The following is an 18,162-nucleotide window of genomic DNA, read 5'->3' on the forward strand; positions in this document are numbered from 1 at the left end:
TGATTTTTTTGCTGAAGCAGGCATTAGGAGGGAGTTCACAGTTTCTTACAACCCACAGCAGAACGGGGTTGTGGAGAGGAAGAACAGATCCATTGTAGGGGCTGCCAAAGCCATGCTTCATGATCAGGGGTTACCTTTATTTTTGTGGGAAGAGGCCTGCAACACTGTTGTGTACTTGCAGAACAGGAATCCACATCATGCCTTGGGGAATGTGACTCCGAAGGAGGCTTTTTCTGGGAAGAAACATGATGTTGGGCACTTTCATATCTTTGGGTGCCTTACATATTCCTATGTCCCCAAGGAGAACAAGACCAAGTTAGAGCCCACTACAGACAAAGGCATCTTTGTGGGTTATAGTGAGACCTTGAAAGCTTATCGGATTTACATTCCTGCGCAGAGGAAAGTGGTTGTCAGGCAAGATGTGAAGTTTGAGGAGGAGAGAGCTTTCAGGAGGTCACGAGAGTTAGAGTATCCAGAGTCACCAGAGCCTCAGGAGCAGCTGAGTCAGTCATAGGGATCCAGTGGTCAGGGATCAGGAGGAACATCGCTTACAATGTCAGGTCCATCAGTGAGCAGTGGCTCTCAGAGTCAGGTGGGTGGTTCTTCAGCAGCATGCAGGGCAATCCATAGAGCAGTTCACAGGGTAGTCCACTAATGGATAGTTTGCACGGTACTTCAACATCTATAGGCACAGATTCATGCATGAGGTCAGTTGGAAAGCCTTCATGAGTTCAGGCTTCTGATGATGATGAGGATTCTTTCACTCCGATGGGAGCCGTATGTTCAGGGAAGAGGAAGCCTGAGTGGCTTCAAGATACCTTGCACGAGGCCACATTAGTTGTTGGGCCAAAGAGACAGGTTAGAGAGAGTAAACCACCTAAGCGGTTTTGTAGTTACATGGCATTGGTAACAAGCATTGTTGACTCCGAGCCTTCTAGTTATGAGGAGGCAGCCAACCAGCAGGTCTGAAGAGAGGCCATGATGGAGGAGTATTCTTCTATTATGAAGAACGGTCTTTGGGAGGTAGTGCCGAGGCCTGAAGGTAAATCAGTTGTTACTTCTAGATGGCTCTACAAGATAAAGCATGTTGCAGATGGCAGCATCGAGAAGTTCAAGGCTCGATTTGTGGCAAGAGGGTTCTCACAAGTAGAGGGAGTTGACTATGAGGAGACCTTCACTCCCGTAGCTCGGTATACATCTATTCGCTCCATTATATCGATTGCAGTAAAGATGGGTTGGAAGATCCACCAGATGGATGTGAAGACCGCATTTCTCAATGGCTTCATTCAGGAGGAGGTTTATATTGAGCAGTTGTAGGGCTTTGAGGTGCATGGGAAGGAGTCCCATGTATGCAGATTGAAAAAGGCACTCTATGGCCTGAAGCAAGCTCCTAGAGCTTGGTACTCAAGGATTGATACATACTTGCAGCAATTGGGTTTCACAAAGAGTGAGGTTGATCCGAACCTATACTTCATTGTGGTGGGTGAGGAGCCTCTCATTCTGGTGTTGTATGTTGATGACTTGATCATCACTGGTGCAGAGAGACTCATTGAGGGTTGCAAGAGAGATCTTGCTTCAGAGTTTGAGATGAAGGATATTGGCTTGATGCATTATTTTTGGGATTGGAGGTGTGGCAGGAGGAGGGGCATTTCTTCCTGGGACAAGGGAAGTACATTGTGGATATTCTTAGCAGATTTCACATGGAGGATTGCAAACCCATGTCTACACCTATGATCACTAATTGGAAGAAGCTTCACGCTTCTGATTCCGAGTTGGTGGATCCTACTCTATATAGACAGTTGATTGGTAAATTGATGTATTTGGTCAACACTTGACCAAATATATGTTTTGCAGTTAACTCTATGAGTCAATTCATGTGTGAGCCTAGGAGAGTGCACTGGGTGGCTGCAAAACACATTCTTCATTACTTGCAGAGGACTGTGGATTTTGGTCTGGATTATAGACAGGGTGATGGAGTGAGACTGGCAAGGTACACAGATAAAGATTGGTCAGGTTGTGCTTCAGATAGTTAGAGTACTTTCGGGTGTTGTTTTGGGTTGGGTTCTGCAGTTGTGTCGTGGATCAGCTGGAAACAACAATCAGTTGCATTGAGCTCTGCTGAGGCAAAGTATATGGCTGCTAGTTTGGCTAGTTGTGACTCTGTGAGGCCATATAGCTTCGCAAGATGTTGTTTGGTCTATTTGGTCAGGCATTGAAACCTTTAGTATTTTACTGTGATAATCAGAGTTGCATAAAACTCACGGAGAATCTAGTTCTTCATGACAAATTAAAGCATATTGAGATCAAGTATCACTTCATTAGAGACTATGTCCAAAAGGGAGTTGTCAAGCTTGAGTACATTTCCACAAATGAGCAGGTAGCGGACATTTTCACCAAAGCCTTACCACGGGGCAAGCATGTCTACTTCAGAGACAAGATGGGAGTGGTGAGGAACACTTTCCTCGGTAAGGAGTGTTAAAATTTGGGTACCAGAGAACAAGTAGTTCCCTAAGGCTTTGATCTTTGGCCTTGGGAAAAGTGTCCAAATTTATTTGTACTTTTCTCTTAAAGTGACTTTATAAGTGGTAAATTCAATTTAATTTAAAAGTGACTTTATAAGTGGTAAAGTTACATTCTAATTTAAAGGTGACTTTATTAATGTCAATGAAGAATTAGAAAGTGAAAAAGTGACTATGGAAATAAAAGGCTAAGTGGGTCTTCATTTAAGTGGGTGAGTTAAAAAATAGAAAGTGAGAATTAAATGCACATTTATTCTCATCCCTAGATCCAAATGAATCTCAGCCATTAGATCTTAGGGTAACCCAAAAGGTCATTTAGAGAATAAAAGGAGAAGAGAAGAAAAAAAAAGATCAATTCATTTTTTCATGAGCATTTGAGAGAGAGAAGAGAGAGCAAGGAGAAAATTTCTGAAAATTTCTGAACAGTGAGGAAGTGAAGGAGAGCAGCAAGAAGACATTTCAACAAATCTAGGCAGCAACATTTATTGGCACGCACCCCAAGGCAACATTGTACATCAAGAGAAAGGCACAAAAATCGAGGAAGAGGGATAGCAGCAAGTGCGTGAATTTCGAGGCAAGTTTTGGGCACAATTTTCGAGGCAGTCATACTATTGAAATCCGTACGGTTGCACGATTTTTGATGCAGGTCGTATAGCATTTAATGTTGTTTTATTGCTGGAAACTTTTTGTTTTGGTAGTTTGTTGATTGGCACGATTTTTGAGGCGGAGATTAAGCACAAAAAACGATATAAGTTGTAATTTGTCATTGCTAGAATTTTCACTGTGTATTTCAGTTTCTCTATAAAAGCATTTTCAAAAATAAATAAGAACTCTCAAACTGGTTTTCCCCAAGAGTTATAGGAGGGTTTTTCCAGGGTCACATTGACCAAAAATCACTGTGTTAATTTTTGTGGCTGTCATAATTTTGTTGTGTTTTATTTCTTCAATTTCAACAGTTGTGAAATCTCTAAATTTGTGTTTTCAGAAAATATTGTCATTTCCAGATTTTAAAATTTTTATCATGCTTGGATTTAAAACTAAATGCATGGAGTGATAAGGAAAACTGATAACTGGAGTGGGGGTTGAAATTCTTCAAAAATAATACGCTTACCTAGGTTGTTACATACATACACAGTCTTACTAGCACCATTTACATTATAAATTTGCAAAATGGGTTTACAATGACTCAATAAAATGATGATTGATGATCCGATCCTTTGAAGAAATTGGGCATATATGCTTGCCTGGAACTTTGATAAAAAGTGTGCATTGGGCCCATTATTGAGACATATTTTTTTGGTTCTGCAACTTTGCCTTGAACATGGTCCATGACTTCATTTTCTACAAGTATCAAATCTATTCTTTTCTTCCATTCTTGGAAATTTCTTGACCCACGAAGCTTATTGCCTTCCTTGCAAAATGAAGTCATTTGATTTGAAGATTGAGCATGTAATACTTACTTGATATAAGAGTGTCTAGTTTGATAAAGAGATCTTCAAATACCTTGATGTTCCCAAGACCTTCAAGAGACTTCAAAGATGCCCTAGAGTGATGACTTCTAGAATGCCTCCAACAATAGTGTCTTCAAGCTGCTCCAAAGAGTGTAGATGATCTTCCCAGGATTCTTCCAAAGAGCCTTTAAGATGATAGTCTTCCAAGAGAAAGAGATCAATGTTCTTTTTCAAGATAAAAAGTCTTCAATGGAGGAGCAGTAACCTTTCTTCAAGATGAACCATTTTGAGTCTTCTTCCTGGTATCCTTCCTTATGTCCTACTCCTTTTCTATGTCCTTCCTTATTTCCTTCATTGTGTCTTCGCTTGTGTCCTCTCTGTAAATGATTTCCTTCAAGGTATCTTAGATGAATGTCTTCTCCATATGCCAACAAGAGTGATCTTCAAGCTGCCTTCTGCTTCACCTTAGCTCTAAAACGATGTTGAGAAATCTATAGGGGCAGTAGTTAGGATGATTTCTCTTTACTTGATAATTTCTTATGAAGTTAAGTCGGCTTCTTATTACTTTATTATGTTATGTTCATCAAACAATTACCAAAACCATAAGCAATGAAGATCACAAATAGACAATGAACACAAGATATAGGCTCCAAGCCAAGGAAAACCCCCTCCAAGGGGAAAACCCAGAAATTCTTCTCTTCTAATAGAATCAAATCAAATGAGGAATCCAAAACCCAAACAACAAGACCAAGACCTTCAACAAGACCGAAGACAACCCTCCTTGCAAGCTCTTCTAGCAAGACAACGCCAACTCAAGTCAAAACCTTCAAAATAGCTTCCAGTTTTAGAATTTCGGCCCCCAGCTTCAGAATTTTGGATCCAACTTCAAAACTTCGGACATGCAACTTCGACCCCACAGCAACTTCAGAATTTCGCATGTGTGAGAGATTTAGGGCAGATTCTAGGGGAAAGACTTTGATTTTCTTCCTTCCTTCTTTCTCTTGCTTCCCAGCTTCTTCCCCTCTTGAATTTTCGCTCGTCTTAGAGATCGAACTTGCTTGTGTGGTGCTTCAAATGAGATCGAGCTCTCTCTATTTATACACATCCAGGAGGTAGAATTACTCCTTTTTAGGCCAACCTGAAGAGGCAGGGCCGACTTGGTCTTGTAGACACAAAAATTACATTTTTGACTCAAATAAATTTCTTTTTCAATTTTCTCTTCAAAGTCCAAATGGGACTTGACTCTAGGACAATATTTTGACTTATGACAAATATTCTTTTGACTCAATAAACCCTAGAAGCATGAAGAACATGCTTGACCTAGATGACCAAATAATTTGAGCATGAAACCCATGCTTGAAAAATAATATTTATTTTTCTTCTTTTGATCTTTACATGAAATATACAATAATATAAGTACAATAGCAATTATGAAGACCAAACCTAGTTACATTTTCTAACACCTGTCCCACGGCATTAGTTGGAGCTAAAGTATTGGGTGGACATTGGGTGGACCGTACTTTCCTTCCTCATTATGTTTCTTGACAAAGGGTTTGTTTTTTGAAAGGAAAGTGGAATTTTGCCCCTTTTCAAGAGCGGTAAACTTGTTCATATACATCATATCCCTAGCATTCATGTAATCATATAGTTTATCAACTTTCTTGCACATGGTGACTAATGTTTATTCAATTTGATCCTTGGCCATGCTCCTTTTAGTTTTGACCTTAGCTTTAGGGAAATCGAACATCTCAACATCAGCAGCATTCAAGTTTTGTTCAATTTCAATGGCCAATTCCTTTGCTTCAGCAAGAGTGTTTGGCTTATTATCCCTAAGTTGATATGTCAGGTGTCCTTGGACAGCGTTAATGAATTTGTCCAGGATTTAGGCATCAATTGGTTTGAGGCCATCATGGATGTCCTTAATGATTCTATCAAACACCTAGATAAAGTCTCTAACATCTTCATCTCTTTTCTTTTTTAGGTTGTAGAATTTTTCAATGACATAGATCCCATCAGCATCAATGGCACAACTTTTCTTGAAAATATCCTCAAATTGATCAAATTCACTGATACTAGCTAGAGGAAGACTAAGGTACCAATCCCTAACGTTTCCTTTGAAGGTCAAAGCAAATAACATCATCACTACATCTTCATCTTCGATTCCCCCAAGGGCTCACTACCCAAAAGAAGTTTTCTACATGTGTTTCAGTATTTTGGTCAGCACTCCCTCTCAACTTTGGTAGCCATTCATGATGCCTCTCAAGCTAAGTCACAGGACACGTCCCTCAAGGTCTCGTGTCCCATATTTCATGTATCAAAAACGTTTTTCTTCGTGTCCTCCAATACAGACACATGTTTTGGACGTGGCGAAAACGTGTCCTAATGTTTTTGGTTCTTACGACACGTGTCCCATGAAAAGTGACATTTAAAACCTGCAACATGGTTTATTTTTGGGTTTTTTTTGTCATTGTTTGCCACTGAAGTTGTGTTTGCTCGTTGCCAAAATCAAATTTGTTGTGCAGTGTGAGGAATTCCATCAAATTCGAGTGCAATGCTCACAACTTCACATTGACCTGGACTTAGAGATGCAAGAGACGAGCGTTCACATGCTTTGCTGAGAGTTTGGAGCACTTAAATTTCATGTGAGTTGTGTTATAGCCTATGAAACTTAAGTTAATTATACATCAGTGACCACATATAGATTGTGTGTTGAAATAAAAAGCCCAGCTACCCGTCATGTGCTCATTGCTCACTACACCTTCGAGGTCTACAGGGGGGGAAAGCTCGATTAACGCTCTGGTCAACAATGAAGTTTGAACACATAAATTTATAGTTCATAAACTACCTTATGTGAAGTTTGAACATGATCAAACATGTTTGAAGTTAATAACAAAAGTTATAACATGAACAATTAGCATTGAACTGAGAACATCATTGATGTAGTAAATTAATAAACTAACTACTAAATTACTAAATAGTAAATAGTGTATACTAAATACTAAATAGATATCATCATGATTCATATCTACATGGATTAAGCACTATATTTTAGTATTTTTTTAATATATATATATATATATATATATATATATATATATATATAAAACGTGTCCCTCGTGTCCTGTTTCCAGGGTCATTGTGTCCCATGTTGAATACTCGTATTTACGTGTCCTCCATGTCTCATGTCCTCGTGTCATGTGACTTACCTCTCAGGTAATGTGTGAGGAGCATCAGGAATTCCACTAAAACCTAGAGACATGAAAGTTGCCACATTCCACCTCTTAGGCTTGGCGAATTGGGTTTGATTTTGATTTTGGTTTTGTTTTTGGTTAGTGTTGGTATTCATATTAGGAAAATGATCTCTTTCAACAAAGGGGAGAATGTTCTCTTTGAGTAGCCTTCTTAGCAACAACCCTAGTAACAAGAGTTATGTTTTTTTCATACCTTTTGTAACCAAACAATTTAGGAGTCGCTAGAAGAGGATTTGTATTGTCGTTGTAAGAACCACCTCTTCAAATATTGAACCTTGGAGGAAAACCTGCTTCCTCCCCGGCAACGACGACAAAAAAGTTGCCACGCAATCTAGCATGGCCCTAGGAACCAGGGCAAGGCCATAATGAAGGGGTAGAGCTCATGTTTGGCTTTTGCCCACGCGCTAATATCTTGTCCCGACTATCTTTTGCATTTTGTGGTATTATTTCCTTTTGTATGTGGCCATGATATTCTTTTAACCCTTTTCTTTTAGCTACATCAACCTCTGACGCTACATTCCAGGCCTAAGCCAAACATGTGGACAAGGGGAAGGGGATTACCAGAGCCTTGTGGACCCAGTGTTGATGTGGACCCAGAGAGGGAAGATAATGAAATAGAGCATGTAATGTGTGGAGGGGAGTGACAAATATGAAATGGGAAAATGGGACCATGCTACCAAAATCGGGATTTCCCAAGTAGTGTCAATCCTGAAGCTATAAGCCAATAGGGGAGATCCCACGGGACTAGGGTTAAGGATTAACCTCCCATTTAAGGTGAAGGAACAAGACTAAGTCAAAACCCTTCCTTCTTCCAAGTCACCAAATAAGCCATACCCAAGTGTGCCCAAGGAAAAACAAACATAATTATCTGATTGCACAGTGAAAGACATATCGTTAGGATTGGATGGCCCACCTTCAAACATACGCTCTCAAATTTCAATAGATGGGTGAGGGAACATATGGCTAGCTCAAGGAGCGGAGATCAACTGGCACTATATATCGGCTACACTAGTGGTTGTCAAGGGTTGTTGGCTGCTAGCTAAAGACAAATCTAGGAGAAAAAATTCTCCTATAGGGTCACCCACTGGTGGTGGATAACATGTTCTAATGAGAATGTGGGCAACTTTTGCATGCCTAAACACAAGGCTTGTGCAAAAGTACTTGCCCAAGCTACAAAAATCAATAGGGACCCCAAATTTAAAATCCATATATAACAATTGGCTTGGTGAGGGCATCAAAGGGCTTCATCTTTGATGGTATATCCTAGAAATGAATATTAAACTGCCATCTCTCTTAACGTTGGGAAAATTCCAATATTGTTCCTTTGAACAATCTGGGCAAACAAGAGTGGTGTTGACTTAGATTGTCATTGATGTCAATATGGCAATATTCTGAATGAGTAAACAATGATGTGAGGCCAAGGAGAAGTAGAGCAGATGCGTGAAGAAACAGGAGCAAGAAGCCATGAGAAGAAACCAGAGGAAAGACAAGACAGTCAAGCCATTGGAGAGAATATCAAAAGTCATAGGAGCTATCAGAGCAGAGCTATCAAAGCAGAGAAGAGCTATTGGCGGTATCGAAAGCCATCAAGGAAGCCATCAGAAGAGGAACACGCATCAGGAGGAGAAGCCAGCAAAAGAGCAGTTAACAGAGGAGCCATATTGTTCATTAGAAGGAACAAAGAGGAACACGCATCAGGAGGAGAATCCAGCAGAAGAGTAGTCAACAAAGGAGCCATATCATGCGATATCGGAGGAATATCAGAGAAGAGCTATGGGAGCAGTGCGTCGGAAGCCATTGCGGAGTCATATCAAACCAGAAAAGAGCAAAGGATTATATATCGGGTTAAAGTATATAACCAAATATATCGGGTTAAAGTATATAATATCGGGTTAAAGTCAAAGTGAATGCACGTGGTTATATTCCAAAAGGCGGATTTTGTAACAGTGGCAGTGGTTTTCGGCGGACGCTAGACGGTAAGTGGTATTTAGAGGAGAGCGCCCGATTCCATTAATCGAGTGACACGTAGCACGAGGGTGGAGAGAGAAAACCACTTTTTCGGGTGGTTATTTCCCTTGCTAATTGCTCACCCGAAATTCATGCAAGCCGTTGGATCTAGCACGAGTTAATCTACGATGGAGAATGAGCCTGATCAAGGTAAGCATCGATAAACGTGCCAAGGCTATGGAAAAGCAGAAAATGCAAGTTCCCGTGTGTTTGTGTATATTCCCATTATACGAGGGTTATAATAGAATTAAAGGGGATAAAGGGTTATGGGTTAAGTCCGCATTAACCACAGTTAAGAATGGAGGAGTATATATATTATATAGATGCGATAATAACATGGACCCACGGCTCCATTATAAACCGCCCTAATGTAATATCGCATCCACTGTGTCGCTAGTCTCAAAGGGCTGTCACCTCCGAAACCTCCGATTGCAATATACAGTTGCGGACCCGATGGTCCTATTATATCGCGCCCTAATGATATATTGCACCGCCATATCGGGAGTTCTGTATCGCAGATTTTTAAGCCTTGTCACGTTAAAACTGCGATAGCGATACATATACGGACCCGACTGGACCATTTCAATATGACTTAATATATTATCGCATCCGTCACATATCGCAAGCCTCTTGTAAAGCCTTGCCACATTAAAAGCGTTGATTGTGATATATATATATGGACTCGACGGAGTTATTAAAACAGTTTAAAATAATATCGCGTCCGGGTATCAGGGAATTGGCTATGTTATGTGCAAATCTGCCGATTGCGATAAAGTTGTGAAGGAGCGGACCCGATGAAGTTATAGATGTGGGTGTAATGCATTTGAAGTCCGGCCTTATGTGTTCAGAGGGTGTATTTTCCGTGTATTTCCTGTGCATCCTTGTATTCCGATATATTGTATGGTCCCGGGTTTAAAGGCTTAAGGCCTTGTCATATTAAAGCGGCGATTGCGATAAAAGGATGACGTGGCATGTGGGACCTCTATATGGCTATAGTCTCTCTTATATGGTTTCCGTGAACAATTAATGTATATTGTATGAATATTAAAAAAGGCCTCTCTGATATTTTTTAATATGCAACACTATTGTAATTCGGCCTCTCTTCCACATTAACGTGTCCTGTGTGTATTGATGGATTTGAAGAGATAGAGGAAGCCGAAGAGTGAGCGCAGAGGAAGCTGAAAGATCAAGTGAGCATTGAGGAAGTCGAAGAGCCAGCGGAGAAAGGAAGCCAAAGGTCACGGGTATCAGGAATATAAAACAAAGAACAAGGAAAGTTTAGTTGTTGGCGAAGTGGAAGAAAGGAGCAAGCCGTAGGTCCAGCAAGACAGAAAAGGGTCGAAGGTCTAACAGGACAGGAGGAAGTCGAAAGCCCAGCAGGACACGAGGAAGCCGATGGACGAGCAACTCTGTTGATCGTGCTAACCTGTGAAAGGCTCAAACCAGCGATGAATTAATCAGGTACATAACACAGCCTGAAGAACAATTTTGTGAAAAGATAAATAAAGTTTCATTTGATATCGCTTGAAGGGAACAGTAGCCAACACCAGTATTGAAGCATATGTGAATGTATTTCTGGGAAGTAAGAGATTACAATAGCAAGAACAGTGCGCAGTAGTCACGCTAGAAGCATTCACCATGACAGTGAGAACAGAGGCTTGAAACAGAGAGTTGGTTCTTGTGCAGAGCTTAGTGCAACTAATAGTAGACTCACTAAAGCCGTGTGGAGACATTATCAGAGATCATGATGGCTATTTGATATCATCACGAGATAACTTTTGCAGACTCTGTGTGGACAGTATGAAGAGTTGTAAAGACTTCTTCATATGAACACTGGTTACCATTGATGTTGTAGCATGGAGACTACGTGAAGCTGTAAACAAACAAAATTCAGTAACAAAGAGTTTTGGGAGCAAAGAATCACTATCAAACATGCCTTGACAAGATTGGGTCGGAGCCCTTGGGGTTGGTGCCTCAAAAGTTGGAAGGATTGGTGTCCTTGGAGTTGGTTCTCCTATATCCAAGGTTGGTGCCTTGACAGCGGAGGGTTGGGACCCTTGAGGTTGGTGCCTCAAAACTGGAAGGATTGGTGTCTTGGGAGTTGGTGCTCCTAACTCCAAGGTTGGTGCCTTGACAAAACAGAGTTGGTGCTCTAGAGGTTGGAGCCTCACAAAAGTCCAAGTTGGTGCTTGGAAACAGATTGGAATCATATATATATTGTATCTATTTTATTGCAAAGATTATATTAATAAAAGCATTTATTCTTGTTGTTCATCTTGTGTTCTGAATATAAATGTTTTGACTGAAAAAAATAACAATTGAAAAGAAATACTGATTCACCCCCCTCTCAGTATTTCCAACAAGTGGCACTAGAGTTTTTGTTGACACCATGCTCCATCAGCGAACAATAGGCTCCATAGACTACCACCAGGTTTTGCTCTATCATGCTCTATGATTCCTATTTGCCAAATGTTAACATGTGAATGGATATGTATTATGTGATCATATTATGTCAGTGAACTTTAATTGTATTAACACGACATGTGACCAATACTCAACTAATTAGAGTTAAGGTTAGCATTTATGCCTACTTACTCGAACCTTATTGCAGCATCAGCTCAATCAGATAATTGCTTTATTCTTTGCATAACATAAGTTGTATTTTCTTTAAGTAAAAGAGTTAGGTGGTTAACCCACATAAGAAGTTTATAGCACTATCGAAAATGTATACAATAAATGATGTATTTGAGGGATATGTATGACAGGCTATCTTGGGCTAGCCTGATACATTGTACTGCAGTTTTATATATTCACCATTATTCCCTTCATTCCTGCTTTTATCTTGATTATACTTGTATGCTTTAAAAACCAACAGAATTTTGATTAATAAAGATCAATCCTACCAGAAATTATATAAAAAATAGAAATTATGACCTTTAGCTTCTTTAACGTGATACATTCAACACTAACACAAGGCAAGGGTTTCAAAGTATGATCATTGCAAAATGTAGATGCGTAATCAGTACAATACAAGAAATCTATTCAAAAAAATAAATCAAATGTGGCTATCTAATATTTTATTTCAATAATTTGCTGTCATTAAGAATATAGGATAGTGAGTGGAGGTATGAAATTTGAGCTTACCGTATGAAGAATACCCTTTGTACTGACATCAAAAGCTCCCGCATTTCCATCAGTGGCATTTATCCAGTCAATAATACGTTGCCGATGGGCATCTTGATCATGGTCCATTTGACCATATGTGTATGAAAGTGAGTCCCAATACTCCCCGACAGCAAAGTATGGTTCACTTCCCTGTATATAATCTTTCACATAACCTCCCCAAAATCCTCTCACAAAATCTAATCTCCATCCATCATATCCAATTTCACTCCTGCACTTGTATCATGTATTGTATTTTTTGTCACAATTAGTTTCAAAACTGAGCACCTTATTTAATTAAACAAAAAACAAAAAAGCATCATAAAAGCAAAGGCAACAGTAGCAGTTTTTGGCAGTCCAAAACTCCAATATAACAATTTTTTAAAACCAATAAGAAAATGGAAAATCAGGGAAAAGCTAGTGTTGCAAGGTGCTTGTGTACCAAATCCTTCCCCCACTTTCACTGTAGATATATATTGGATCCAGATCCTTCTCGAATATATATTTGATCATTCATGGATCTACATATTCAAAATGAATACACTTTAAATATGTATGGGATCCATACATTAGACATTCCAAACATGCTTGGGATGAAATCCCATATTGTATTTTCCCAGAAAATATGGGAGAAAAAATGAAAAAGCACAAACATTAGAAAATAAATCAAAATCTACAACAACTGGATAGTTAAATATGTTACTTGACTAAAGAGGACTAAAGAGTACAATCAGTTCTCAATAGACCAAGGATGTTCTCCTTAGAACATATGCTAAATACTGTGATCCTCAAGCTCAATCTTTCTTAAGGAAACTTTTGTTGTCCTTTACATAGAATTGAGCTCTGTCGTATTCTGTATATTTATGTTAATACAGGCAGCATTTTCCCAAATATCAAAGAATGTATGCATTTGTGCAGAAAGAGGCACAACCTGGAAAAGGTTGTACTTACAAGGAGGCTAAATAGCCAATATCGTTGAGCGAAATTGGTGAACCAAGTATGTAGTTGGGATTGCAAGGAACTTACACTGGAACCCACAGTCAATGTCATGGTTGTGCATTAGCAAACCCAAAACCTAAATCATGGCATGCGCATTGATAAACCTATATATGGACTCTAACACTGATGTGTTTGTTAAGCAGTTGTGTTGGACACGTTGAAAGTTACTGCCTGTTACATCGGAATGACTGAAATACATTAAGTTATCCTGTTCTTCCATAGGTAAGTCTGCAGCTAGTATGATGAGGGTAGCTAACAAAACTAGAAGTAATAAAACGTTGTATGCAGTTTAACAAGGTCTACAAGATCAATCAAAAATAAGAAGCATTGATAAGAAATGTTGCAATTGTGACAATCATTACCAATTCGGCAAGTAGGATTCCAAGTGCTGCTAAGGAGTAATTCTCTCAGCATTTATACCAAGAAACAAAGTAGTCAGGAGGCATCTGTTTCAGCTAACATCTAAGACAAAGGGCTCTCAGATTTTCCCTCGTTACTGTTAGATTTTGGGGTTACTATGAAAGTGTTTACACCATTCTTGGGGATGCTTCATGTGATTTGGGGTACATGGTGTATGGATGACCCTTGCCTGATCGATGATGGACAAACACGGTGGAGTTGACATGTTCGTTGATCAGTAGATCTTATGTGAATATTCATGTGGCATTCTTCAAAGAGACTTGGAGACTATGGAGCTTGATGACTTTTTTAATGATGACCACACAGGGTTAGTTGCCTACTTGGAGGACACCCTACTTTGGAGAAAGAACGTTGGGCATTCTAGAGGAGGGTGTTAAGCCCTGGATGGTATGGGCACACTTGCTTACTTGAATGGAGTCTTGTACTTGACTTGAGGATGCTTGGGTTTAGGAGTGATCATGTAGATGGGGTGGACTTAGAGGGTACATGGTTTTGGAGGCTTGTGGAAGAGGGTCATTGGACACATCTCATGGAGCACTCACGCTTTGGAGCCTTGTTTGTTGGATTTCTTCACCTCTAAGCTTGACATGTGTCACTTTGGAGAGAAAGCACTCCACTTGTGAGCCTACTTGACCTATGTTGCACGAAATGCCTCCCTTGACAAAGTACTAGTACCCAAAACAAATCGAAACGCCGAAATAGCCCCAAAACTGTTGAGAAATAAAGATGGTTGTAGGTTACGGTAGATTTCTCTTAACCTGATAGTCACTTGTGAATGTTTGTTGACTCATTAAATTTATATTCTCTTCATCAAGCAATTACCAAAATGTACAAAACATGAAGATCACCAAAGACAAAGAACACAAGAAATTAGGCTCCAAGTCAGGGCAAAATCCCACAAGGGGGAAACCCAAGAAAATCCTCTTCTTATAGAATCAGATCAAAGTGAGATATGAAAGACCTAAGACCAAGACTGCCACAAAGACCCAAGTCAGACCTCCTCTAAACCATCTCCAACAAGTCATAGCAAACAAAAGTCAACACTAGTCAAATCTCTAAAATATGGTCATCTGCTGAAATTTCAGGCTTGCATTAGCACAAAATTTACCTTGGAAAAACTCACATGTGTGAGTAGAACTAGGCCAGAAAACTCAAATTCCTCTCTCCTTTGACTTTCGTTGATCTTATTCTTCTTCTTGCACAGAAATCAATGTATTGGATGGATGATCAAATGAGGTCGAATTGCCTTGTATTTATACATGTCTAGGAGGTTGAATTCGCTGCCTCTTTAGGCCGACTTGACCAAGGAGAGCCAACTTGGACTTGTGGATGATAATTTGAATTTTGACTCTTTGACTCAAATAAAATAATTTTTTCTTTTTCTTACAACAAGTCCAAATGGGACTTTGACTCAATTATATTTCTTTGACTCATCATAGCTTTGTTTTTTACTAAATTGACCCTATAAGCATGAAAAACATGCTTTGACTAGAAATAAAATAATAATAATGACATAATGAATACATCAATAGTACATTTGAATTACATTATGAAGACCGACACTAGTTACATTTCCAACACCCCCTATTAACTAGGGAGGTATTCATAATGACACAACAGGATACTCTCAAATTGAAATATTCTCATAAGAATTTCAGATTGATAAGTATCAACCTAACCAACATTGTCAAAAAAAAAAATAGCAAGGCCTTGATTAACAAGCTCTATCTCTCCACTAGATCAAAGCACAATGTTGGGAGGCATAAATTTGGACACCATCGCCTCTCTAGGCACATACCCCATCTGGATGTTCACCAGTTATGTCCTCACAGGACTGTTCTTATCTTGGATACCCGTCCTCAAAGAATATCAGTCCTCCGAATTATTCTTATCTTGGATACAAATCGTCAAAGAATATTGGTCCCAGATGCTTATCCAATCCACCATTCTCCCTACTAGTGCCTGTTACCCACCATCTTGTAGGTGATATCCCTAGGAGAAAAAATTTCTCCATGATGGTCCTCAGCCAGCAGCCCTTTGCATCCACCAACTAGCTCATTGTGTCATTTATTTGCCACCGCAGCCAGCCATGTGGTCCCTCACCCATCTATCATGATCGTATTTTAGAAGGTGGGTCTCCCAAACCTATAGGTATGCCTTGTCATTTGGTGATTGAGTATTTTAGTTTACATATCGTGGAAACTCTTGAAAACTCTTGGGCATGGATTAAAGGGGGCATTTGGCGAGAAGAGTGGACTAGGTCTGTGCTCTTGTCCCCTAGGTCTCTTTTGGATGTTAACCTTGAACCCTAGTCCTGTGGGATCTCTTTTACTGACCTTTGGGCTTTAGGAATGGTACTACATAGGAAACCTCGATTTTGGTTGTATGGTCCTGCTCCTCGATCCACATATATCAATCCCCTTCCGCTCATTATAACCCCATTCATCACTCCTCCGCACCTAGGTCCACATTCCTCCATTGGGTCCACAAAGGGTCAGCCACCCCCTCCCCTTTGCCCAAACCTTGGGTCGAGCCTAGAACGATGCCCGAAGGTTGATGCAAAAGAAAAAAAAAAGCATAATTGACCACATTCAACAGGAAACTGTAAAACAAAATGCAAAAGATGGTCGGGACAAAAAATTTAGCACGTGGGCAAAAGCCGATTACATGAGCTCTACCCGCTTCCATAGCCATCACCTTAGTTCCTATAGGCCCTAGATGAGCCTCCTCTATCATTCAAGAATCCATGATTGTCCCATCCCCTAGTGGGCAATGAACTACCCCACCTTAAAAGGGGGTATCCACTGCTATGCTTTACACATCATGCTCTCATCCCCTTGAGCCTTGAGCAATTAGCCAAAGCAAAATCATAAAAGAAAAAAGGCATATGAAGAAGGGTGGAAAAATCAAGGTCGGGGTAACTCATGTACCACGATTTCTCCCTCCTAAACATCATTTACCCAAGTAAGGGCTTCCCTTTCATTAGCTACAATTGTACCATGACAACTGACCCAGGATTTCCTCTTCATCCCCTACTCCGTTCCATCACTTTATCACATGACACCACCATTTGAAGGTTGTACCATGGACATACCACCCCCTTTAGAAGTAGGAACCACCTAATAGGGTGCTTGGTTAACCTCCTTTTGAGCTTGGAGACATTTGCACATGCCAAAGCCCACTATGGAAGGGCATGCCATTATGAAGTGCCCACCTGTTTTCCATGGTTTGTAAACTCTTTTACTTGATTTCTTTAATGACTTGGTGTACTGGAGGGCAAGGGGACGCATTGGATCTTATGCAGGATTACAGATGGTCTCCATTTTGGGTTTGGTCTCCCTATACAGGGTCCTAACCCTCCAGAGGGCTACATTGGCACATGTAGGGTGTGTGTAGAGATCCATGGGCCTCCACAGTAGCAGACAACATTCCATGGATCCCAGAGTCATTCAGAGATTGCTCGTGGTTCACCTATTGGACAAGGAAGATGCACCTAGTTCACCATGCCCAATCGGCTCCACAGTTGCACCATACACTTGGCAGATGGTCCAGAATCTGTATAATGATGCGACATCACTTATATCATCATCCTAGCCCTTGCAGATGGTCTACAGGCATCTTTGATCTGTTTGGAGGCCCATGAGGACATTTGTGTGCCCCAACATCCATTTGAGAGTACCACGGTTTATTACTTGGAGAACAAGGGGCCAACCCCTTGTCCACTATTTTTGGAGTCCTATTTCACATTATGGCACCTATGCGCTGTTAAAATTTCTAGATAGAAATCCAACTGCAGTGACTGATATTATTTCTTCTACTTATTAATTCATAAATAAGTTATTCACAGTGTTTCTACAACAAATATCGAAATAAATTTGACTGCAGCCATCACAATTAAAATACTGCAAAAAGTGAATGCAAGGAAAAATACTAGCACAAGTACAATCACAATGACAATTATTTTTAGACAATTGTCCCTGGAAAATCCCAATGAGGGAAAATCGGTGCAGCAAATGAGGGTTTCTTTATTAATCTTCAGCAAAAATCTCATGTACAAGATACAACCAGCCGAATAGAAGAGAAATCTCTGTGATAAATTTAGAGACAGTGCTCTCACACTTCCCAGCAAGATTCTGATCCAAGAGAGGACCTATTGCCCCCTGTTCGTCTCACTCTGTCAGTTGCTGCGTGAGGACTGCGCAGTCCCAACGTCTGCCTTTGTGTTGTCCCTCTGCGTCACAGCTTTTGTGTTGTCCCTTCTCTACTCTATGTCTTCTGCTCTTGCACTCCTGACTGATGCTGCGACCCTCTCTCTCCTCCTCACTTGCAACTCTCCCTCTGAATCGATTTCCT

At 40.2% G+C, this 18,162-nt stretch overlaps 1 protein-coding gene across 1 annotated transcript in view; it reads right to left on the reverse strand.

Moving 5' to 3' along the window:
- The window catches only part of AMY3 (alpha-amylase-like 3), a 292,967-nt gene that overhangs the window by 97,210 nt on the left and 177,595 nt on the right, over window positions 1-18,162 (reverse strand). Inside the window, exon 10 of the mRNA XM_089379799.1 lies at window positions 12,373-12,622. Coding sequence (XP_089235925.1) covers window positions 12,373-12,622 — 250 coding nt within the window. The remainder of the gene's footprint in view (window positions 1-12,372; window positions 12,623-18,162) is intronic.

This window comes from Pinus tabuliformis, chromosome J (genome assembly GCF_031772625.1).
Source record: "Pinus tabuliformis cultivar Carrire ecotype Pingquan chromosome J, CPIR1, whole genome shotgun sequence".
In the NCBI taxonomy this organism is placed as follows: Eukaryota; Viridiplantae; Streptophyta; class Pinopsida; order Pinales; family Pinaceae; genus Pinus; species Pinus tabuliformis.